This window comes from Brachycentrus maculatus, unplaced genomic scaffold (genome assembly GCF_059751285.1).
Source record: "Brachycentrus maculatus isolate JH-2025_06_01 unplaced genomic scaffold, ASM5975128v1 h1tg000087l, whole genome shotgun sequence".
NCBI classification, from domain to species: domain Eukaryota; kingdom Metazoa; phylum Arthropoda; class Insecta; order Trichoptera; family Brachycentridae; genus Brachycentrus; species Brachycentrus maculatus.
The window spans coordinates 921,345-945,622 of NW_028280841.1; the positions used below are offsets into that span (position 1 = coordinate 921,345).

Genomic DNA, 24,278 nt, shown 5'->3' on the forward strand with positions numbered 1-24,278 from the left:
ATCGCTCAGGAGGAATATCAAATTAAAAAATTCTCTGTATAAAAAGGATATTTTAACCTTCTCCTACATAAATCCCTCTAACGAGGTCTTTAAAATAGCTTAGTTAATAGTACCACCGAATTATTGAAAAAAAAAGTACTAATTTTTTTCTTCTTTTTATTTTTTCTTTTAAACCCTTATCTGCACTCCAGTGGTGCATAGGGCACTGCATCATATAAACGCAGTGTTATCTCGATCGTTAACACATGAATGAAATGTGATCAGCCCTTCGCTTCAGGTACCAGTCCAGGGTAATATATAATTAATATTACAGTGAAAAAATCACTTATAAATATTTGACCCCCCCACCCCCCGAGATTCGAACCCGGGACCTCCAGTACGGTAGCCGAGCGTGCTGACCATTACACTACGGAGGCGAAAAAAATCAATTTATTACCTAATAAATAAGATCGCTGAGAAAACCCTAGTAAAACATTTTGAGTGTGTCCAAATACTTGTGCACAAAATCTGGATTATCTCCAATTACAGGAGTTATTTTCATATTATTTTCACGTGTGTGATTATAATCCAGGATTTGGACCTCACATACTAATACTAGAGTTTCTGCTTGATAAAAAGCTTCTTTACATCTCACCAATAGATGTCTCTAGTGAAGTTCTAGTGATTCAAGAACAAGGTTTCTAAATTGGTTCATATATAAAGAACTTCCAAGAATTTGAGTAGTGTGGTTGTCAATAATGGGTAGAATTGATGAATGTTACACGTGTGTAAAGTGATCACTTAAACCAGCCGATGACGGTCGTCAGCCCCGTAAATGCCCAGACTTCCATATTCTTCTTCATCTTTGATGAGATGTCAAAAAATAAAACCCTAGTATTTTATTTTTAACTCTGTAAAATGTATATCTTCGTAACTTAGTATTTGATCGGCTTGATAAATGAATGGCGTCGTAAGTCATTGGGACGACCTTGCCGGATATTGCAATAATAATGATATGACTGCATACGGTCGCAGTGTGGGATTCCTTATTATTATGCCTCGGACATTCCAGTTTATGGGGTGAGTCACGGAAATTACGCGGTTCGGCTACAGCCACTTGTGCACTGCACGGAATTTTACCGTCCGGTTTTGAAAAATAAAAGCAACTACGACAGTTTAGCGTGATCGAATTTACGCGCAACGTGTTCGCGCACCGATCAAGAGCACCGATCCGAAGAAAGACGGACAAAAGCACAAGCCAATCATCCGTTTTATCACGCTAACTGAAGTGCCGGACGGTAAAATTCCGTGTAGTGCACAAACGCCCTATAACTCGATGGTAGTAACTAGTGACCAATGGATAAATATCACGACTTGTGATTATTGGCTAATAAACGAATATGAAAAATCACAAGACTATCGGTAGCATTCTTATTGAAATCTGTAGAGAACTAAGGGAGATATTAAGGTTTAAACTTTAGATATTTTTATAAAACGAAAAACGTGCGTTCGCATACGTCAACAAATTTCCGTCATCGAACGTTTTGGGACGTCATATGGTTTATTGTCTATGGTTTATAGAGCTGTAATAGTAGTAGTGTGGATTGTTTGTTTACCACTACACTACCATTTGTGTCATACAAATATGAGGGGAAAGGGGGTGGGAGGGTGGATTATAGATATCAACAAATAGAGCCGCCAATAATTTAGCAATGTTACCAATATTAAAATAACTCCATCGTTTCTGTGACGTCATTCATTGCCAACTTACGAAAATAACGTTTTTCCGAAGGCGAAATTTCCAAAAAAAAATATTAATGAAAATATTAATTATATCGGCTGTTTTAAACACTGTACGAGTCTAATACAATCCTTTATAGGTTGAGTATGTTAAATTAGATATCCCTCCCGTCTGACGAAGATCCATTCCTTCAGTTAAGACGATGGGTTGTCTAAACAAGTCATAAGATTCACGAACTTATGCCTTCACAAACAAATAGGGTGCTACTAAAATTTTAATTAATTTATCGGTTCGATCCTATTTCCTGGTTGTTCCTTTAAAATGAAAATAATTTAAAAATCGTTCGGCCATATCTAGTAGGTACATAGTGTCAGTTAGTATGATGTAACTTGTATGGCAATGACATCTGTGGATATTTGTTTGTGTAATTTTTTCATAATTGAAAAATATTTCGAATAGATTTTTTTAAATTAAATTATTTTAACATAATTTATATCTTCATAATACATCGTTTTAATGAATAAAAAAAATGTTTTTCGTGTAAAAAGAAGCCACTCCCCAGAGAAAGTCAGACATTTTTTTTACTCCCGGAAAGGTTAAAAATAAAAGTAACTTGAAAATCTTCTTCTTCTTCTTCTTCTTCTTCTTCTTCTTCTTCTTGTAGATCCTAGGGATCTGTTTGCGCCTCCGCATGTCGCTCTTGAGATGTTGACTCCCAGCTGTCTTTCCATCTTTTCGGAGGTCTGCCTGGGGGTCTGCGTCCTTCAGGGTTACCTTGAAGGGCGATACGTGGAAGTCTGTCTTCTGACATTCTGTTTATATGTTCATTCCAGTCTTCAGTCTTCAGTTCATCGCCTTCGTTGTCTTCCCCACCTCACGATATCCTCTGTCTTACACATGCTCCGGATGTCCAAAATAAAAATTATTTAAAAATCGATCGAGTGGGTACTTACCGACAATGTAAACGCTGAAAAGCAGCACGAAGACCGCGTGGCAGACGAGGCTGGCGAAGAAGAACTTCCGGATCCGCTTCCACTTGAGGTGCAGGAAGGTCTCGCAGAGCGGGTGCTTGAGGACGTCCCTCCTGCCCACCTCCACGAAGGACAGCAGCAGGCTGCTCTCGCTCCTGGCCTGCACGACCATTCCCCCCAACCTGCAAGCGAGGAATATATCTTAAACGGGAATGAAACTCCGCGCTGCTCCTTGATTCATGTTGTTAATAGCATCAAAATATAATTGAATTTTTCTTGATAAATACCACTGTTTCTAACCAGTTGCCAGTTTATCCCGAGCGCGACTCGGACAAGAAGTTTGTGTTGCATCGATGAGTCCGAGTGCTGCTCGGGCAAATCGTATTCCAACTTAGTGGTATTGATTTGCCCGCGCCAAATATATTTATGTATTTGGTTTTACTGACCCGATCAGTGTTCGGGTAATCCTGTTTCGAGTTGTTTGGTGATGATTTCCTGCACCGACGAATCTTCTCGCCAAAAATCGAGTGTTAAGTAGTTAAAATCTATTGTAACACGTCTTTTGATGCATTCCGCATCATTTTCAATTACCCGTATGTGAAGCTAGGTTAAATAAAATTTGGAGTTATGTCTTTGGGATGTTTTAGGATAGAGAGGGGGTAGGAGCTATTTTTTCTTCTTTGTGCCTTGTCAGGTCCCTCCAACGTTGGCAAAGGCTTCCCGTTCTTGAGCCTTCCGGAACAACTATTTGCTTTCTGCCAGCTCCTCACAGTCCTTATATCTCTTTCCTATCATAATTAACTGTTTTTCTTCTCCGTCTTAGTCTTCAAAACTGAGGGTTGTGACCCTTGTGGAAGCAATAACTCTTCTCCAGTTATCCCTTGACTGATCTGTACGTAGCGCTCCAACCACCGTGGTGCCTTGATCAATTTATCATGTGGGGGATCGATCTTCCTCTCCCGCTCTTCCCCTCCAGGCTATCGATCCCAACCAATCTTTCCAGGCTGTTCTCATTGCCATGCGCAATGTGTTCAAAGAATTGAAGAATCCGTCATGTACAGACATTGGCCAGAGTCAAGTCATCAGAATGTAATTCCTGACGAGTAGACTCGTTGGTGCGTCTAGGTGTCCATGGAATTCGGAGCATGCGCCTCCAACTCCGCATTTCGAAATCGTCAAATTTTCTCCTGCTGCTTTTATGGTCCATGTTTCAACAGTATAGAGAAAATAATTAACTGTAGAAAGTGGTATTTCTCTCCACGAAATATGTGACCCAGATGTGAGATCTTACGAACCTTGATATTCGACAAGATTTCTCTTTCTTCTCTTCTGAGAACTTCTTCATTTGTGACCCTATCCACCCAGGGAATACGAAGCATTCTGCGGTGAAGCCACATTTTAGAAGCTGTTTCTTACTTTTATTTTGATTTATTTTATTATCAGTGGGAATATGGACAATAGAGGGGGGCTTTAGTCGTAACGTCATAGTGAGTTTATTATTGTTTATATTTTCATGAATCTATTGTTTCAATATGTTTTTCGTATTAATAATTTTCGTATTGATAATTTTTACTTTTCGTATTAATAATTTTTATGATTTCTACGTCATTGTAGTTATGTATATGATTATTATCTATGTCTCACAACAGATTTTTAAGAGATAGCGGTATTTACCAAGTAAAATTGAAATTAAAATGGATAGATACGAGTATTACCACAAAGTGACTGCCGATTCAATGAATGAAAGCACTAAAATCGTTTTAAAGTACCGTGATCCTTCCCCAAGCGTGCCAAAACCAGTGCGATTAAAGCAGATAGACTCAGTGGCCTGGATTCCTGGAATTTGGAATGAATTTTAGCATAGCAAGAATGTAGAGAGGTTTAATCATCCGTCGATTGACGTTTGATTTCCTTGGTCCGGTGTTGTGTGATGTGTGGCGTATGGTATTCGATGATTTATTGTGTGTTCTGCAGTTTAAATGTTCCGAAGCCGCAATCCTCCATTCTATTAAATTTTATTAAGCGATTTTGAGTGGTTTGGGTGTACCTCTTCGTGGTTCCAGAATGTGTATCGTATTATTAGTTTTTAATAAACCGAGTGTTAGAATTTATATCAGAAGGTTTTCAAATGTTTAACTGTGAATATATTAATCGATATCTGTCATTTTTCGTTTTTTTGTAATATTTAAAAATCAAAAATGGATTTTGAGTGGCAACTAGAGAAAGAAATATTTACTCGGTAAATACCACTATTTCTTAAAATCTATTGTGATACGTGTTTCGATGCATTCCGCATCCTTTTCAAACACCGTATGTGAAGCTAAGTCTAAATTTTAGATATATTATTTCGAGAAATATAAATACTTTGTGTTCTGATCCACTCACATTTTTATTAACCAACTAGTTTCGGCAACAACCTGTTGCCCTCTTCAGGGTTTCATTTATTAGTAATAAATGAAATCCTGAAGAGGGCAACAGGTTGTTGCCGAAACTAGTTGGTTAATAAAAATGTGAGTGGATCAGAACACAAAGTATTTTTATTTCTCGAAATAATATATTAATATGATCCACAAAGTTAATGCTTTCAATATTCAAAACAAAAAAAAAACTAAATTTTAGAGTTGTGTCCTTGGGACGATGGAGGACGAAGAAAGGAGTCGGATCTGTTGAACTATCATACTGATTTCGACTTAGATTACTTGAAATTGATACGGAATGCATCTAAACACGTGTCACAATAGATTTTTTAAGAAATAGTGGTAATTACCAAGTAAAATTTAAATTAAAAATGGATAGATATTACTAAGAAATACAATATTTTGAGTGTGTCCAAGTCTTGTTTAATCATAAATTTGTCACACTAAAAATATGGTAAAAGGAAACAGTGATGCGTTTTTTACAAGGAGATGTAAATTTGTATCTCATTTGTGGTTTATTCTTACAATTCAATAAACCAATAATTTCTCCATTATTGTTGCTGTTAAATTCTACCATTTTATTTCTTTGACAGCCGAACATCTTTAAACAAAAGAAAAACCCTCGATATTAGGTATTAGTATTGTCACAACATACTGAAACTCAAAGCATTATACAAGTCACCTTATTAAAACAAAAAACTAGCAATGTTTTAAGTATTCCACATATAATGTACGTATTGTACTCACACATTTAAACTCTCTTCTGGCTTCTCACTCCTGAAATAAGGATATGATTTAATGCATTTGCACACACACATAAAGGCTATCAACTTGTGATGACGCGGTATAATCGACCACCCCTCATATGTATATCTATGTTATATGTATATATATAAGTGTTAGAAACATACCGACAACATAATAATACCGTAAAACCGATAATCACGATGTTAATAATCATTTCAACACAATGAAAAATAGCATTTTATTTGGGGTCAATTTTTACCTCACTCCGAAACGCACCGGACTCTTCGCTGTTGTGTACTCTGTATCAAAAAGGTCAAACAAATTAAGTATTTATTGTATATTTTCTCACCAGCAAACTGTTGTGTCCTTTTTGTTTGAGGGGCTTGCTTATTTACATAAGTCGACATCGAATTAGTCTTGTATAATATTTTTAGGCATGCAACTTTTTGGTATGACTGATACGTCTAAAGCTGTTTAGGGACATTGAAAATTGTCCAAACCTTGCGGCCAGCGGTACCAGCGGTCGAAAGTCCAGTTTCAATTCGCAGTCCACGTCGCCTATCTCGTGGTCGACCACTCGGATGGCGTCGTCGAACTTCTTTATGTAGTGCGGCAGAACTTCGGGAGTCCTGCGGACTATGAAGGAGAGCGCAGAGTGACCTCCCTTTGTCCTCATCGTGACGTCTCCGCCGTAATCTGAAATGGACGGAAGATATGTTGATGTCCACATTCGCTCATTTCTGTTAAAACAAAGCTAAGTAATTCAGCAAGCTCGGCTACCGTGCTGGGGGTCCCGGGTTCGATTCCCAAGGGAGTGGGCCAAATAAATGCAAGTGATTTTTTCACTCTAATATTTATTCAATATTGCCCTGGACTGCTACCCGAAGCGGAAAGCTAATCACCTTTCCTTCAATTTGTTAACGATCAAGACAACACTGTGTTTATATGATGCAGTGCCCTATGCACCATCGGGTGCGGATGAGGGTTTGAAGAAGAAGAAGTTAAAGCCAGTCCATGGCTTTTATCTGTTGCTGATTGTTATACTGTTGATATTGACGACATCAAATCTTAATGATGAAACATCCAATCTTTTCGTCGAATCTCCCACAGTTTCAGTTTTCGAAACTAAAACAAAAACCACGAATGGAAGTAATCAGAGAATCAATATGGAAGTGGAGCATATGAAGTCCACAAACTGCCTCTGCTGCTTTGCATTCTCTAGTCAGGTCCACGTCCCAACAAGAATTACCGACGAAGAAGGACCGACATGGCCAGCAACGCAAATGTGCTCCAAAGAGCAAGAGACTGTTGCTGACTGATATCAAGGTCCGGAAGGTGTCCTATCTGGGGCATGTGCTAAGAGGAGAAATGTTCGAGCTATTCCACCTAATCATAAAAGACCAAATAGAGGGTCGACGAGGTGTGGGGTAGAAGACAGATGTCCTGGCTCCGGAATATACGAGATTAGACGGGAATTAAGACCGCTAAGGCGCTGTTTAGAGCTGGCCAACACAAGGACAATAACTCTCAAGTGATAATCGACGTCAGACGGACCTGACATGACGTGCATAGAAGAAGAAGATTTTATAGCCCCAAAAATGTATCAATAATACCTAGCAGCATGTTGACGCACGTGGAGAACTCGTTGAGCGCAGACAGGTGCACGGGCGTGTAGCCGTAGTTGTCGGGCGCGTTGGGGTCGGCTCCGGCCACCAGCAGCGCACGCGCGCACTCGGACCCGCGCGCCGACCGCCCCAGCGCGGCGTGCAAGGGCGTGCGCCCGTCCTGGTCGCGCGCCGTCATGCTGGCTCCGCGCGCCACCAACAATTCCACCATGTCTGTCGCCTGGGCGATACATGCTGTTGGAAGGTAAAAATTACTTAATAGTTATCAATTAGTTTATTAGTTAAGATAAGTTTGCGTCTGCCTCCGTAGTGTAATGGTGAGCACGCTCGGCTACCGCACTGGAGGTCCTGGGTTCGATTCCCAGGAAGAGTCTAATAAATGTAAGTGATTTTTCACTCTTATATTTATTCAACTTTTACCCCGGACTGGTACCTGAAGTGCAGGGCTGATCACATTTTCTCTATGTGTTAACGATCAAGATAACACTGCGTTTATATGATACAGTGTCCTATGCACCATAGGGTGCAGATAAGGGTTAGAAGAAGAAGAATTGTGAAATGAAATGTGTACGATGAAGTAAAAATAATAATAAAATTAATTAAAAAACCTCGAAAAATGCTGTCGGCATCAGAACAGCTATAAAAATCTAAGAAATTTAACACAAATGAATTGGTGTTAACACAAGGGTGTGGATAAGGGTTTGAAGAAAAATAATTATCAATATCTTCTTCTTCTTAGTGTAGGCTTGGTAGCCTGTTTTTTTAAAGAAGGATTACCCTCCTGCGATGTCGATTCCCAGCTGTCAATCCATCTCTTTGGTGTTCTGCCCGGGAGTCGTTGGGGCTAGAAACTGGCTGCAAATAGCAACAGACCGAAAAACTGGAAGGATACAGAAGAGGCCTATATGCAGAAGTGCAGGACAGAAGGTTTAAGAAGAAGAAAGATGGAGACACTTGGATCAAGTTGTAAAGAGTATTGTACCCACCCAAGTGCAAGGCCGTCTGCTGTCGCTTGTTGGGCGTGTCCGTGGGCGCCCCCCGGTCCAGCAGCTCCTTGGCGCAGTCCACGTGGCCGTCCTCGGCCGCCAGGTGCAGCGCGGTGAGGCGCGCGGGCCCGAAGCGCGCGCGCACGTCCGCGCCGTGCTTCAGCAGGAGCGCGGCGCAGGGGGCCGACCCGAGGGCAGCGGCCACGTGCAGCGGCGTCTCGGTGAACACCTACAAAATTAGATATTATAGTGCCTACATGTCTAAGTATCTGCCAGGTCTGTTAAAGAGGCTGTCAGTGCCTACTTATCCCACATTGGCAACACCGAAGGAACAATCTGAAACTTTGTCAAAAAATAGTCAGGTGCTATATTTGGTCAGTACTTTGATACGGAGTTGAACGTGGACCCTCAATATCAACACTATGAACTGGTTAGTGGCATCAAAAATATATGGTTTCATCGTAGAATGCTACGCATTCCATGGACTGATGTAGTCAGCAACGGAAATGTCCTCCAAAGAGCAAGATACAGTTGCTGACTGATATCGAAGTCCGGAAGGTGTGCTATCTGGGGCATGTGCTTAGAGGAGAGAATACAATATGCTCAGCAACAAATGTGTTCCAAAGAGCAAGAGGAGAAAGACAGTTGCTGACTGATATCAAAGTCTGGAAGGTGTCCTATTTGGGGCATGTGCTGAGAGGAGAGAAATACGAGCTATATAATAGAGGGTCGACGAGGTGTGGACAGAAAGGAGATCTTTTGGCCCCGGAATATACGAGATCGGACGTGAAACGGTTGAGACGCTTTTTAGAGCTACCCAAGACAGGGATAAATACTGATACCACTATTTCTTAATATGTTTTGTTTAAGCTAAAACTGTATTGTAGAACAGGTACCGTAGAACGGGGCTACTTGAACTTTGATGTGTTACTTGAGCCCAGTACAAAAAACATATTTAGATCGTGGTATCGATCGAAGTATCGTGACAATAAGTGTCACCTATTTGGGAAACAATGAATCATGTCGATACGTTCATTATTGCTGGGCTTAAGTAACACATCGAAGTTCGAGTAGCCCCGTTCTACAGTAGTCTAAGCGTTTATTCTCTCTACCAACGTCCATGAGAAGAAATCACAGCATCTCCAGCCGCAAATATTTTCCAAATAATCAAACCACGGACGGTATGTTGGCTCGCCAAACTTCTGGATTGAGTGGCTCTTAAAGTTTTGAAGGCAGTTCGACTGACCTGAGGAGTATCAGCTCTGGCTCCACTCTCCAGCAGAACCCTAACGCAGTCCTCTGCTTCACTCTGCACCGCGTAGTGCAATGGAGAGCGATCGTTGATTCCTGCATTCACGTCTGCACTGTGCTTGATCAGGGCCTAAAAAGTCGATAAATAAGTCATATAAATACGAATACCATATATATTATAATTAATTCATTCTGATTAATTAATTAATAGTTGTTGTTTTTTCTTAATTTTTGACATCTCAACATAGAAGAAGAATATGCAAGTATGGGTATTTGCAAACTTACGACCTGTTATGGGCGGGTTTAAGTAATCACTTTATACACGTGTGACATTCCGCATTGTACCCATGATTGACAACCACACTACTGAAAATTTTGGAACTCATATATTTTATATATCATAAAATTTACACGTCGCTTCATGTGTGAGTTCACGGCAGTATGTATGGTTGATTGGAATATGCTTTTTATTTAGCAGATACTCTTTATTTTTTTAAATGTTTGCAAGATCTCATGAAATCGGCTGTCCAAACTCAAAACACAGTAAGGGACATTTTTTTGTAGTACGTATTTTTACATTTTTGGACTAAGTAGACTCTACTTAGTCCAAAAATGCAAAAAAAAACGTTCTCCAAAAAAATGTCCCTTACTGTTTTTTTTAAGTTTGGACAGCCGAAATCTCATAACGCTTTATGTGTGAGTTCAATTGAGCCATCTATGGTTGATTCGAGTAAGCTTTTTATTTAGTAGAGACCCTTTTATTTTTTCAAATGTATGCATGATCCTTCCGGAATTATTTCACATACTTAGAGACGCCTGAAAACATGATTTAAAAATTTTATGAAGCTTAAAATTCGACCAGTGATTATATTCACATAATTTTAACCAAAAACAGACTTGTGAAATTGGTCAAAACGTTTGATACCTTATATGGCTGTTTGCAATTAGAGGGCAGATAGTAATTGAACATTGAAAAAAAACATCAATTACAAATTGATGATAATAAGGAAGGCAGAGAAAAAAGGGAGTTTAGGGAAGGAGGTAGGTGTAATTATTGTTACTTGTATGCAAGGGACGCTCTTGGCGCTAGCTGCGCAGTGCAGGGGCGTCGCCTTGCGGCACCGGTCCCACGCGCTGTGGGCAGCCCCGTGGTCCAGGAGCAGCCTGACGCTGTCCGCGCTGCCAACTAGAGCTGACAGGTGAAGTGCACTCCTGGAACAAACGTCATGTTGACCAGATCATGTTCCGAGACAGAGAAGTGAGAACTGAGCGCCGATCTGAGAGCAGCTGACCCTGTCATGGTGTAGACACATCCCTTTGAACAGTCTTGACAAACAATGTCGTAGCTTCCAAAGAAAGGAATATGTTTAAGCCTTTCAGTTGTGAACTGATAACATGACCTTACAGCTTACACAATCTCAGAGAATTGCTTACGCTAGCTCAATATATAGTTTATACTAGCTTAATGTATCTTACACAAGCTCTGTGTACAACTTACACAAGCTCAATATATAACGTACACACAGCAAATAATCGTTTTCTTTTCCTATATTAGATGCAAATACGTATCAGATTTAAAGTTTTAACTCGTTTGGGCATCCATTTGATCTTTATAATCGTCAACAACTTTTTCTGTCATGGTCAATCCACATTTTTCCATAAATTTCATTTTCCTGATTAATAAAGTTTCTTTCTTCTATCCACACCTAAGTGGTGCATTGCGCATCGCGGAAAAAATTAAGAGTTAGTACGGCTGTCCAAACTCAAAACACAGTAAGGGACATTTTTTGTAGTACGTTTTTTTTGCATTTTTGGACTAAGTAGATTCTACTTAATCCAAAAATGCAAAAAACTACACAAAATGTTTCTTACTGTGTTTTAAGTTTGGACAGCCGAGTAAGGAAAATAATTTTAGGGACAAAAAGGGACATGGAAAGTATTACTAAATTTTGTGTTTGTGGACATTCTTCCTATTGCAATTGCACCTAATATATAAAAATATGTATATAAGCAAAATATGGGGTCGACGAGGTCGACAGAAGGTCGACGAGGTCGACAGAAGGCAGATCTTGCTTCGGAATATACAAGATTGGACGGGGATCAAGACCGTCGAGGCTCTGTTTAGAGCTCTAGAGCTGCCCGAGATAAGAACAATTACTCTTAAGTGATGAATAAGTACACAGAGTAAGAAGGACGTTGTCCTCACCTGCCCTGGGCGTCCATGACGTGCGGGTCGGCGCCCCCCTTGAGCAGCAGCGCCACGGCGGCCGGCTTGCCGAGCCAGCAGGCCCACAGCAGGGAGGCGCCCGCGGCCCCCGGCAGCGCCAGCGCCGCCTGCGCGCGCTCCGTGCACACCAGCTCGCCGGCGCCCCACGTGTCCAGCTCCTTGAGACTCTCCACGATTTCGCCTGCGGTCAAAACATTAAACAACAACATTTTGAGTGTGTTATTCGTCTCACCAATAGATGTCACTAGCGAAAATTCTAGTGATTCTTGTACAATGTTTCAAAATTTAATCATATATATTTTAGCAACAAAATTTTGAGTGTGCTATTGCGAGTGTTTTTGCCTAGAATTTTCACTTATGAATTACATGAAATTATAGTAACTTTAAACATAAAGAGTAAATCCACTCACAAATAGGCATAAGCTATGAAACTTATAAAGTTGAAGCCTGAGTAGGGACATGATAAACGGTGTTGCATAAGCCGTAGCTAGATTTCAGAGTCACTTGGACGTTATATAATTAAAAAAAAAAATAGTGTGTTGTTCGTCTCACCAATAGATGTCACTAGTGAAAATTCTAGTGATTCTTGTACAATGTTTCAAAATTGAATCATATATATTTAGAACTTCCAAGAATTTGAGTTGTGCGATTGTCAACAACATTTTGAGTGTGTCCAAATACTTGTTCACAAATCTGGATTATCTCCAATTATAGGAATTATTTATCATATTATACAAATATAAGAGCTTCTGCTCAATAAAAAGCTTCTTTCATCTCACCAACAGATGTCTCTACTGAAAATTCTAGTGATTCAAGCACAATGCTTCGAAATTGAACATACATATATTATATAGAACTTCCAAGAATTTGAGTAGTGTGGTTGTCAATCATGGGTAGAATTGGTGAATGTTACACGTGTGTAAAGTGATCACTTAAACCAGCATAGGCTGGTTTAAGTGATCACTTTACCGTCCGTTCACTTGACGTGACCGTCATAGGACGGTCGTAAGCCCCGTAAATGCCCAGACTTCCATATTCTTCTTCACCTATGTTGAGATTTCAAAAAATAATATGAAACATTAAACATTTAAATTTAAAGACGATTGCGATTTTATTTCAAAGAAATACTTATTTTTTCAATACAAAAACGGTGTTTTAAGTTAAAAAAATAATTATGTAAAATGTTACCAGGATTTAAATAAAAATTAAGCTGCGGGCTATTGATTATCCCAACTTAAATTAAAATGTTGACAACATTTTAAGTGTGTCCAAATACTTGTTCACAAATCTGGATTATCTCCAATTAGGACTGCCCAGACTTCTATATTCTTCTTCGTCTATGTTGAGGTGTAAAAAATAACGTTAAAATGTTGTTTATTTGCATATTTACATTCCACGCATGTAGGTTTTTCAGTTACACTTTCACCTGCCTTGATACATACGTGGGATTTCCAACGCAGTTGCGTCATGAAGGTTCTCTTTCTTAGACGCTCGTATAACGGGATTATGGCGTCATTGCGCCTCCAACCATTTATTAATTCAATATTTTATTTACTTTTCGCAGTGCCTTATTGCGAAATATTTATAACGGTAGTATTTGAACTTTGTCCGCCTCCGTAGTGTAATGGTCAGCACGCTCGGCCACCGTTCTGGAGGTCCCGGGTTCGATTCCCAAGGGGGGTAGAATAAATATAAGTGATTTTTTCACTGTCATATTTATTCAATATTACCCTGGACTGGTTTAGATTAGCAGTGACAGGTATATTGAAAGCTTTTAAATGTAAATTCATAGTAAAATCGGGATACAATTTTATGCTGTTTCACATTTTCAATAAATTTCGCAACTTAGTTAAAAAAATAATTGCTTAGCAAGAGCAGATCTGCCAGGAAGCCTAGATGCTTCTGTATCAGATCTGGGCATGCGGTGGGACAGCTTTCAATATACCCTGGACTGGTACCTGAAGCGGAGGGCTGATCACCTTTCCTTCATGTGTAAACGATCAAGATAACACTGCGTTTATATGACGCAGTGCCCTATGCACCATTGGGGTGCGGATAAGGGTTTTATTATTAGTATTTGAACTAGACGTCGGTAATCGATTTAAAAACCGAATTGAATTACGACTTCTTTAAAATAAGTCATTACGTACATAATTCGATCATTAAAAGCTGATTGCGCCAATTAGTGAATATTTTTTGTAGAATCTTGCAGGAAACATCCGACACGGTAAAAAAACGTCATATTCATCATATAATTTTACATTTTATCATAGTCGAATACTGTTGTAAAAACTAACTAATTAACCATAGCGCCGCCTCTTCCACATTCATGCATCTCCTCATACATACCCGCCGATTATTCAGACTCATGACCTGACCTGATATAAGAGAAGAATGCGTAGCTAAATAAGCATCATCGTTAAATTTAAGATAGGTGTGTTGAGATGGTTTGGCCATATGGAACGTATGAGTGAGGAAAGAACAGTACAATGAAGTCTGGTAAAAAAAAAACAACGAAATTATGACATACCTCACTCGATGACATCACATTTCGCTCGCTCCTTTCAAGAACGTCATAAATCAAAAATTGACAATTTTCAGTTGTGCATGTTTTCGGAATGCCAAGCAAATGTACTATATCCCAGCAAAAGCGGTATATTTTTAACTTAATATTTGCCCGCTACAGGGCAGAAAGAGTTGTTTTTGCATTTTGAAGAAAAGGTATTGTTTCATTTTCTAGTTATTTTTTAAATGGAGAAAAAACCTTCAGGTTTAACCTAAAAAGATCTGTTGCACAGTAAAAAGTTCAATAAGTGGCTAGATATTTATTTTTAATAAATTGTATTACATTTTTCAACTTTAAAAACGTTCTCCTGAAAAATCAAGTTTTTTGATTTATGACGTTCTTGAAAGGAGTGAGCGATTTGTAAAATAACATTCATGAAACTAGGTGAGGTCAATTTTCCGTCGGAATCAACTGCCTATGCTCCGTGCTCCAGCCCAAGAAGACCGAGAAGACCGAGAAGAAGGCGCAATAACACGGCGGATCCACTTTCCCCCTTCAGACTCAGCCGATTGACGACGTTTTTCTTAAATATTTTCTTATCTATCATTATCACTTTCATATCATAATACATATCGCTCACTTCTTTCAAGAACGTAATAAATCAAAATTCGTCAATTTTCAGTTGTGCATGTTTTCGGAATACCCAGAAAATGTACTATATCCCAGCAAAAGCGGCATATTTTAAACATAATATTTACCCGCTACAGGGCAGAAAGTGTTGTTTTTGCATTTTGAAGAAAATGTATTGTTTAATTCTTTTTTTTTAAATAAAATAAATATTTTTCAAATGGAGAAAAAACCTTCAGGTTTCATCTCAAAAGATCTGTTGTACAATAAAAAGTTTAATAAGTGGCTTGATATTTATTTTTAATACATTGCATTATATTTTTAAACTTAAAAATCGTTCTCCTGAAAAATCAAGTTTTTTTTATTTATGACGTTCTTAAAAGGAGTGAGCGATATCTGCATAATTTTATATATATACAAAAATGTATTTTTACGAAAATGAGGCTATATAAATCATCCAAGATTATTAACATTCTTAAGGCGTTTACCATGTTTCGAATGACTAGTGAGTACAACTCATGTTTTAGCGTTGACATTTTTAATTGCGGAAAATCTGTGTTGAAAAGTCGAATGGAGAGCATATTGTCCTCTCAGGATCTTTAAAAACTATGCTTCTCTGCTTTGTATGTATGTCTCTATTAGAATCAACATCACACACACACACTCATTCATTAAAATATAACTTTGTTTTGAAATCACTATAAATATTTTATTATAACTTATTTATAATGTCTACCGGTTTCGAAGCTAACCGCTTCTTATCAAGACTGATTAATAGTTATAATAAGTAATCAGTCTTTATATGTCCGCCTCCGTGGTGTAATGGTTAGCACGCCCGGCTACCGTTCCGGAGGTCCCGGGTTCGATTCCCAGGGGGGGTCAAATAAATATATATATGATTTTTTCGCTGTAATATTTATTCAATATTACCCTGGACTGGACCTGAAGCGGGGGGCTGATCACCTTTCCTTCATATGTAAATGATCAAGATACTGTGTTTATATGAAGCAGTGCCCTATGCACCATTAGGGTGCGGATAAGAGTTTTAAAAATAAAAAAAATAAAGAAGCGGTTAGCTTCGAAACCGGTAGACATTATAATTCAGTTTTAATAAAATATTTATAGTGATTTTAAAACAAATTTATATTTTAATTCTTAATATCTCCCTTCTGTACAGATTTCAATAACAATGCTACTGATAGTCTTGTGATTTTTCATATTAATTTATTAGCCTATTATTTTTTGACATCTCATCAAAGATGAAGAAGAATATGGAAGTCTGGGCATTTACGGGGCTGACGACCGTCATAGGCTGGTTTAAGTGATCACTTTACACACGTGTAACATTCACCTATAGATGTCTCTAGTGAAGTTCTAGTGATTCATGAACAAGGTTTCTAAATTGGTTCATATATATAGAACTTCCAAGAATTTGAGTAGTGTGGTTGTCAATAATGGGTAGAATTGGTGAATATTACACGTGTGTAAAGTGATCACTTAAACCAGCCTATGACGGTCGTCAGCCCCGTAAATGCCCAGACTTCCATATTCTTCTTCATCTTTGATGAGATGTAAACAAATAATATGAAAATGACTCCTGCAATTGGAGATAATCCAGATTTTGTGAACAAGTATTTGGACACACTCAAAATGTTGTAATTTACTAGCCAATAATAGCACATCATGAGAATGATCCATTCAGATCAACGTTTCAATGTTAGATCACCACAGGTGTGTCCCAATTGGTTAGGTTCAGTTTGTATAACAGCTGATACTGTTATAACTTCCGTCTGTCGCTTAAAGAAATCATATTTTTGTATTACACATACTGTGAATAGACTTCGTTGGTTCCAACATGCTCCATGACTTGGGATACCTACATCATCAAAGACTTCATTGTTTTGGACGTCAAACTGTTACTCTTCATCCGGTGTAGAGGTGTATACAGTTGTGTAGAGACATTTACAGTTGTATAGAGTACATATCGCTCACTCCTTTCAAGAACGTCATAAATCAAAAAACTTGATTTTTCAGGAGAACCTTTTTAAAGCTTAAAAATATAATACCATGTTTTACAAATCAATATCAAGCCACTCAATGAACTTTTTACTGTGCAACAGATCTTCATTGTGAAACCTGAAGGTTTTATCTCCATGTGAAAAATATTTATTATATTAAAAAAAAAATATTAAATTTAAAAAACCCTTATCCGCACCCCAATGGTGCATAGGGCACTGCTTCATATAAATGCAGTGTTATCTTGATCGTTTTTACACATGAAGGAAAGGTGATCAGCCCTCCGCTTCAGGTACCAGTCCAGGATAATATTGAATAAATATTACAGTGAAAAAATCACTTATATTCATTTGGACCCCCTTGGGAATTGAACCCGGGACCTCCAGAACGGTAGCCGAGCGTGCTGACCATTTCACTACGGAGGCGGACTTTAAAAAAATAATTAAACAATATATTTTCTTCAAAATGCAAAAAAAAAACACTTTCTGCCCTGTAGCGGGTAAATATTATGTTAAAAATATGCCTCTTTTGCTGGGATATAGTACATTCTCTGGGCATTCCGAAAACATGCACAACTCAAAATTGTCGATTTTTGATTTATGACGTTCTTGAAAGGAGTGAGCGATATTTGCTGACTTCATTTAGATCTTGACGCTAAAAGGTCGAAAACTGAGTCATCAAAGACATATGAACATTGGAGTCCAGTTTCTCATCATACATTCAAATATTCGTAGATCGTTTTTATCGATCACTGAACACCAATATATGATTCGCCTCTTTAGTGTAGTGGTTCCCGCTTTCTTGTACCATACTAGAGGTCCCGGGTTCGATTCCTTTCAAACCCTTACCGCACCCAAATGGTGCACAGGACACTGCATCATTTATAAACGCAGTGTTATCGTGATCAGTAACATGTGAAGAAAAGGTGATTAGCCCTCCGCTTCATGTACCAGTCCAGGGTAATATTAAATAAATATTAGAGTGAAAAAATCACTTATATTTATTTGACCCCCCCCCCTGGGAATCGAACCAGGGACCTCAAGAATGGTAGCTGAGCGTGCTGACCATTACATACTAACTAACCAGCTGTAAAATATATGTATTTCTTGGAAAACGCGCTCCAAATGAAAAAAAAATTGCACAAACTTTTTCAATAGGTATTATTGAATTCCTGCGCGATAACACTCCCGTTTCTCAGAAAATCGTTCCAAAATAGGTATTATTTAGTATTCAGATTGCACAAAGCGAATACGTGCGATACATTGCATTAGAGTCACACAAATGTACACACGAGGATGCAGAATGCATCGAAACACGTGTCATAATGGATTTTATGAAATACAGTAAACCCCCCTATAACGGTGGGATAGGTTCCGCGTTATCGGGGAGTAAGTTATAGGGGAAAATGTTTTGAATTGTATTTTTACATTTTAACCAGTGGTATTTATTTGTCAATTAAGATCTAAATTAAAAATAAATAATAATAATATCAAAGCACAGTATTCACAAGTTAAGCACTTTATGGAAACGTGCATAGAACTATAAGATTCAAAACATAGAAGCACGTAAAAAAAAACAACATACATATTTTGGCAAAAAAAACTTAGATTTTTATGCAAAAATATAATAATATAATAAAACCCTTATCCGCACCCAATGGTGCATAGGGCACTGCGTCATATAAACGCAGTGTTATCTTGATCGTTTACACATGAAGGAAAGGTGATCAACCCTCCGCTTCAGGTACCAGTCCAGGGTAATATTGAATAAATATTACAGTGAAAAAATCACTCATTTATTTTACCCCCCCTGGGAATCAAACCCGGGTCCTCCAGAACGGTAGCCGAGCGTGCTGACCATTACACTATGGATGCGGACACTATGCAATAAAGTTGTACAATATGGTTAATATATTAAGTTTAAGCATTTTAAACTTTGTGGTATAGCAATATAACACTCTCCTTATCATTCATCGTTCACTTTGTGTAATAGCACTTTAAAAAAATAGTTTTTTAAAAAGTGGTATTACACTAAGTGAACGGTTATAGTATGTGTGGATGCATGTGTATGTGTGTGTCTGTAATAAGTCTGTGTACGTAATAAGTTATAGTAAATATGTTTTATGTAAATTGTTATGTACATAAAAGAAAAATAAGAGTAAATTTCCAAGAAAACTTCCAATGTTGTACTTTATGGTTTTCAAAGAAAAAACTTATATTTGTGCATACGGTGGTTTTATCGAATAACCAAATGAGCAAGTTGTTCTGCCTCACGCTGTATAAGTTGTAATATCGCTCACTCCTTTCAAGAACGTCATAAATCAAAAAACTTGATTTTTCAGGAGAATGTTTTTAAAGTTTAAAACATAACACAATGTATTAAAAATAAATATCAAGCCACTTATTAAACTTTTTACTGTGCAACAGATCTTTTGAGATGAAACCTGAAGGTTTTTTCTCCATTTGAAAAATATTTATTTTATTTAAAAAATAATTAAACAATACATTTTCTTCAAAATGCAAAAACAACACTTTCTGCCCTGTAGCGGGTAAATATTATGTTTAAAATGTGCCGCTTTTGCTGGGATATAGTACATTTTCTGGGTATTCCGAAAACATGCACAACTGAAAATTGACGAATTTTGATTTATGACGTTCTTGAAAAGAGTGAGCGATATGTATTATGATATGAAAGTGATAGTGATAGATAAGAAAATATTTAAGAAAAACGTCGTCAATCGGCTGAGTCTGAAGGGGGAAAGTGGATCCGCCGTGTTATTGCGCCTTCTTCTCGGTCTTCTCGGTCTTCTTGGGCTGGAGCACGGAGCATAGGCTGTTGAACAGCGCACAACCCAGTCAGTTGATTCCGACGGAAAATTGACCTGACCTAGTTTCATGAATGTTATTTTACAAATCGCTCACTCCTTTCAAGAACGTCACAAATCAAAAAACTAGATTTTTCAGGAGAACGTTTTTAAAGTTGAAAAATATAATACAATTTATTAAAAATAAATATCAAGCCACTTATTGAATTTTTTACTGTACAACAGATCTTTTTAGGTTAAACCTGAAGGTTTTTTCTCCATTTAAAAAATAACTAGTTTATTTAAAAAAAAAATTAAACAATACCTTTTCTTCAAAATGCAAAAACAACATTTTCTGCCCTGTATCGGGTAAATATTAAGTTTTAAATATGCCTCTTTTGCTGGGATATAGTACATTTTCTGGGCATTCTGAAAACATGCATAACTGAAAATTGACGATTTTTGATTTATGACGTTCTTGAAAGGAGTGAGTGATATGTTGTACCTGGAGGAACGACAGTACTGCGCAGCTGGCAGCATGACTGCATGTATTATTGGAGAAATTGTTAATAAGTATTGTACAATAAGCCGTCGTTGATTTCCGTTGGACGATTGGATATATAAATATCCGGCATCGGCTCCCGAGCCAGCTTCAGAGAACCGCGGCGCTGCGGTCAGGACAATGTAAACAGTGAATTCCGCGTTGACTGATACGACCCACGCGACCATCGGCCGTATGCATGCCGAGTTGCCGAACGCGCCCCCAAAAATCTCCAATGGACACAACGCTCACTCCTTTCAAGAACGTCATAAATCAAAAATCGTCAATTTTCAGTTGTGCATGTTTTCTGAATGCCCAGAAAACGTACTATATCCCAGCAAAAGAGGCATTTTTTAAACTTAATATTTACCCGCTACAGGGCAGAAAGTGTTGTTTTTGCATTTTGAAGTAAATGTGTTGTTTAATTTTTTTTTTTAAATACTAAATATTTTTCAATGGAGAAAAAACCTTTTGGTTTTACCTAAAAAGATCTGTTGCACATTAAAAAGTTCAATAAGTGGCTTGCTATTTCCAACACAGTCCAAACCACTCAACTTACCTTTCTTAATTTTATCGATAATGCTTATCTCAGCCTTGCGTTCTTTGCTTAAGTCACCATTCGAACATGTATCAACCATCGTTTTCCCGCACAATTATTTGAGAGATTGCATTTTTACTGCACTTAGTATAATATTTATTCGATATTATCCTGGACTGGTACCTGAAGCGCATGATTGATCACCTCGCCTTCACGAAAGTAACGATTAAGATAATAACACCGCTTCAATACGACGCATTGCCCTATGTATCATTACGTGCGGATAAGGTTTATGGAAGAAGGAGAAACAATTTTAGAATTCCATTTGTATTTTTCGTTGACGCCTTTTGTGTTGTCGTCGTCGTTTTCGTGATAACATAAATATGACTCGGTCGAGTTATCAGTAGTACAGGATGTACGGTAGTGAACGGTAATTAGTCACTAACCGCTGCCTTTTGACCTTAGTTTACTAGCAATTCTTGTTTCACGATTAAATAACTCTCAGCCATATGCATTCGCCTAATTACTCGAGGTGTTTTAATGCCTGCTACGCACACACACACACACACATACGAATGATTTGACGAGCGCATATGGTTGACCACCAGATATTTTCACAATTGCAACTTGGCAACCATGGTTACCATGGCAACCATACATAAGTTAAATAGGCTATTAATTATTACTATTAAGGCCCAGTATTCGATAAGATCATTTTTTCTCTTAATCCAGGTTTTTTTCTTAAAACGCTGTTTTCGCATTGATAAAATAAGTTTTTCTTCTGAATAATTGTATGGTTTAAAAAAAAAAGAGGGACTATCTTGCCTGGGGCCTACCCACGCTTCTGCGTCCTGTTCTAGGCCTCCTGTAAGCACCTTTTTCGTCCATCTAACCTCAGACATACGTGCCACATGACCTGCCCAGTTTCACCTTAGTAACGCATAGTTATTGATCACATAAAGGTTAGATGAATTTTAACTCTTACCACTCTGTAGGCCAGACATTCTGGCCCGTATGATTCTGGTAGGCAGCTCCGTGGGCCACAATGTCTGGCCCGGCGCAGGTATAACTGATTTTTTTATCACCCAAGTATCTTCTACCAAAAAATATTTCAGATAAATACAGTTAATCTCAATTAACATGGTCATACGAATTGCCAGACAGAGTGTCCCAAGATTAGGGAACCAAAAATATTTATTTTAATGGTAGAAAAACCTCGCATTTTTTTGATCAGAGTAGCTGATCAGTTATGAGAAAAAATGGTCAGAGTGGAAAAGGGTTAAAAAAAAAAGGTGCATTGTCAAGTTCCCCTCGGTCTTCCTCAGGTTTTATTTCCATCTACAGTAGCCTCATCGTGTTATTGTTATATCGCTCACTCCTTTCAAGAACGTCATAAATCAAAAATCGACAATTTTCAGTTGTGCATGTTTTTGGAATACCCAGAAAATGGCATATTTTATCCTAGCAAAAGTGGCATATTTTAAACTTAATATTTACCCGCTACAGGGCAGAGTGTGTTGTTTTTGCATTTTGAAGAAAAGGTATTGTTTAATTATTTTTTTAAATATACTTACTAAATATTTTTCAAATGGAGAAAAAACCTTCGGGTTTTACCTAAAAAGATCTGTTGCACAGTAAAAAGTTCAATAAGTGGATTTATATTTATTTTAAATACATTGTGTTATATTTTTAAACTTTAAAAACGTTCCCCTGAAAAAACAAGTTTTTTGATTTATGACGTTCTTGAAAGGAGTGAGTGATATGTTACAACGGGCTCACCTGAAGGCCAGATGTCCCTCATGGGCCAGGAGCGGCTGCGGGCGATGCAGTCCGCGCCGGCCCCATCCTCCTCGCTGCTGATGCTGTCCCCATCTTCCTCTATGATGACGGTCGTCACCTCGCTCTGCTCGTCTTGCTCCTCCTGGAAACAAGCCAATTTAAAGATGCTGCAAGACAAAGAAGCTTCTTACTTCGCAAAGCTCTCAACAGATAGCAGATATAATGCGGCACTTTGCGTTATATGGTTGCCAACAATATGAAGAAGAAAAAATTCGACCATTTTCAAAACAACAATAAATATGTTTTACAAAGCTGTCTTCGAATGATCCACCATTGCAAACAACATTATCTGATATAATAAAATAACAACTATGTATTTTTTTCCACGTGAATTTTATTTGACCGGCAACCGGGTTTCGTCGCAACTGTCATCATCAGACCAGTCTGATGATGTTGGTTACGACGAATCCCGGTTGCTGGTCAAATAAAATTCATGTGGAAAAATTACATAATTGTTATTTTATTCTATAAAATGCAGTTCCAGCAAGAAATAACAGTAGATTACTAAAATCTAACATTATCCGATAAAATGTAGAACTCTACGATTCCAATGTTTCAACTAGAAACTGCTGAAATGCGAATACTTGATGGTCATTTGGAGTGTCATATAGAAACAAAGAAAATAAAGAGTTCACGCATTCGTGGAAGCCCATCAACAGTAAGGTAGAGGAAAGGCAACTGAGATGGTATGGGCACATAGGACGCAGAGAACCTGAACACACTGTGAATCAGGCAATCGCCGTGGACCTGCCTCGAAAGACATCTAGAGGAAGACCGACAAATTCGTGGATGCTGTAGAGATATAACATGATTCGATGGCATGACCTACATAGGTGACGTTGTATGTGATAGGACCTACAACCTGAGGACGAGGAAAGCTGACCCCAACAGTCTACAAAGACGATTCATTCTATGTTGGGAAATACAATGATATTTTTGAGACATCTATAATTTTGACGGTTCTGTTATTCTAGCATTTATGCTCTGTCTTTCATCCAAAAAACGTCATTTTTACAGTTTGTTTTCGCTATTAACGTAAATGTTTATTATTAATGCAACTCTTATTGTCTAGTGACCAATATTAGATGGAAAAATATCGTTTTACGTACTGAAATATGATAGATCTATGATCTATGATAGATCTAAGACGTACGAATGATATAGATCACATACATAATACATGTTAACGATACAGGAACAACCTGAAGTGATAATTTTGGTTTACAATAGAATTAAAATTTCATTGTTTTGAATATTGAAAGCATTAACTTTGTGGATCATATTGATATATTATTTCGAGAAATAAAAATACTTTGTGTTCTGATCCACTCACATTTTTATTAACCAACTAGTTTCGGCAACAACCTGTTGCCCTCTACCTGTTGCCCTCTAGGCAACAGGTTGTTGCCGAAACTAGTTGGTTGATAAAAATGTGAGTGGATCAGAACACAAAGTATTTTTATT

At 38.0% G+C, this 24,278-nt stretch overlaps 2 protein-coding genes across 3 annotated transcripts in view; one reads left to right on the forward strand and one right to left on the reverse strand.

Moving 5' to 3' along the window:
- LOC148310797 (ubiquinone biosynthesis monooxygenase COQ6, mitochondrial-like) overlaps nt 1-24,278 on the forward strand; it is a 66,238-nt gene that overhangs the window by 21,625 nt on the left and 20,335 nt on the right. The gene's annotated exons all lie outside the window — the stretch shown is intronic.
- Nucleotides 1-24,278, reverse strand: part of LOC148310798 (transient receptor potential channel pyrexia-like) — a 46,577-nt gene that overhangs the window by 12,622 nt on the left and 9,677 nt on the right. The window contains exons 3-11 of one of the 2 annotated variants that reach the window (XM_088257767.1): nt 22,755-22,896; nt 11,924-12,125; nt 10,779-10,929; nt 9,713-9,847; nt 8,467-8,695; nt 7,469-7,714; nt 6,356-6,551; nt 5,856-5,885; nt 2,674-2,873 (exon numbers count right to left, since the gene is read on the reverse strand). In XM_088257767.1, coding sequence (XP_088113893.1) covers nt 2,674-2,873; nt 5,856-5,885; nt 6,356-6,551; nt 7,469-7,714; nt 8,467-8,695; nt 9,713-9,847; nt 10,779-10,929; nt 11,924-12,125; nt 22,755-22,896 — 1,531 coding nt within the window. The remainder of the gene's footprint in view (nt 1-2,673; nt 2,874-5,855; nt 5,886-6,355; nt 6,552-7,468; nt 7,715-8,466; nt 8,696-9,712; nt 9,848-10,778; nt 10,930-11,923; nt 12,126-22,754; nt 22,897-24,278) is intronic. The other variant, XM_088257768.1, reaches the window with a different exon arrangement.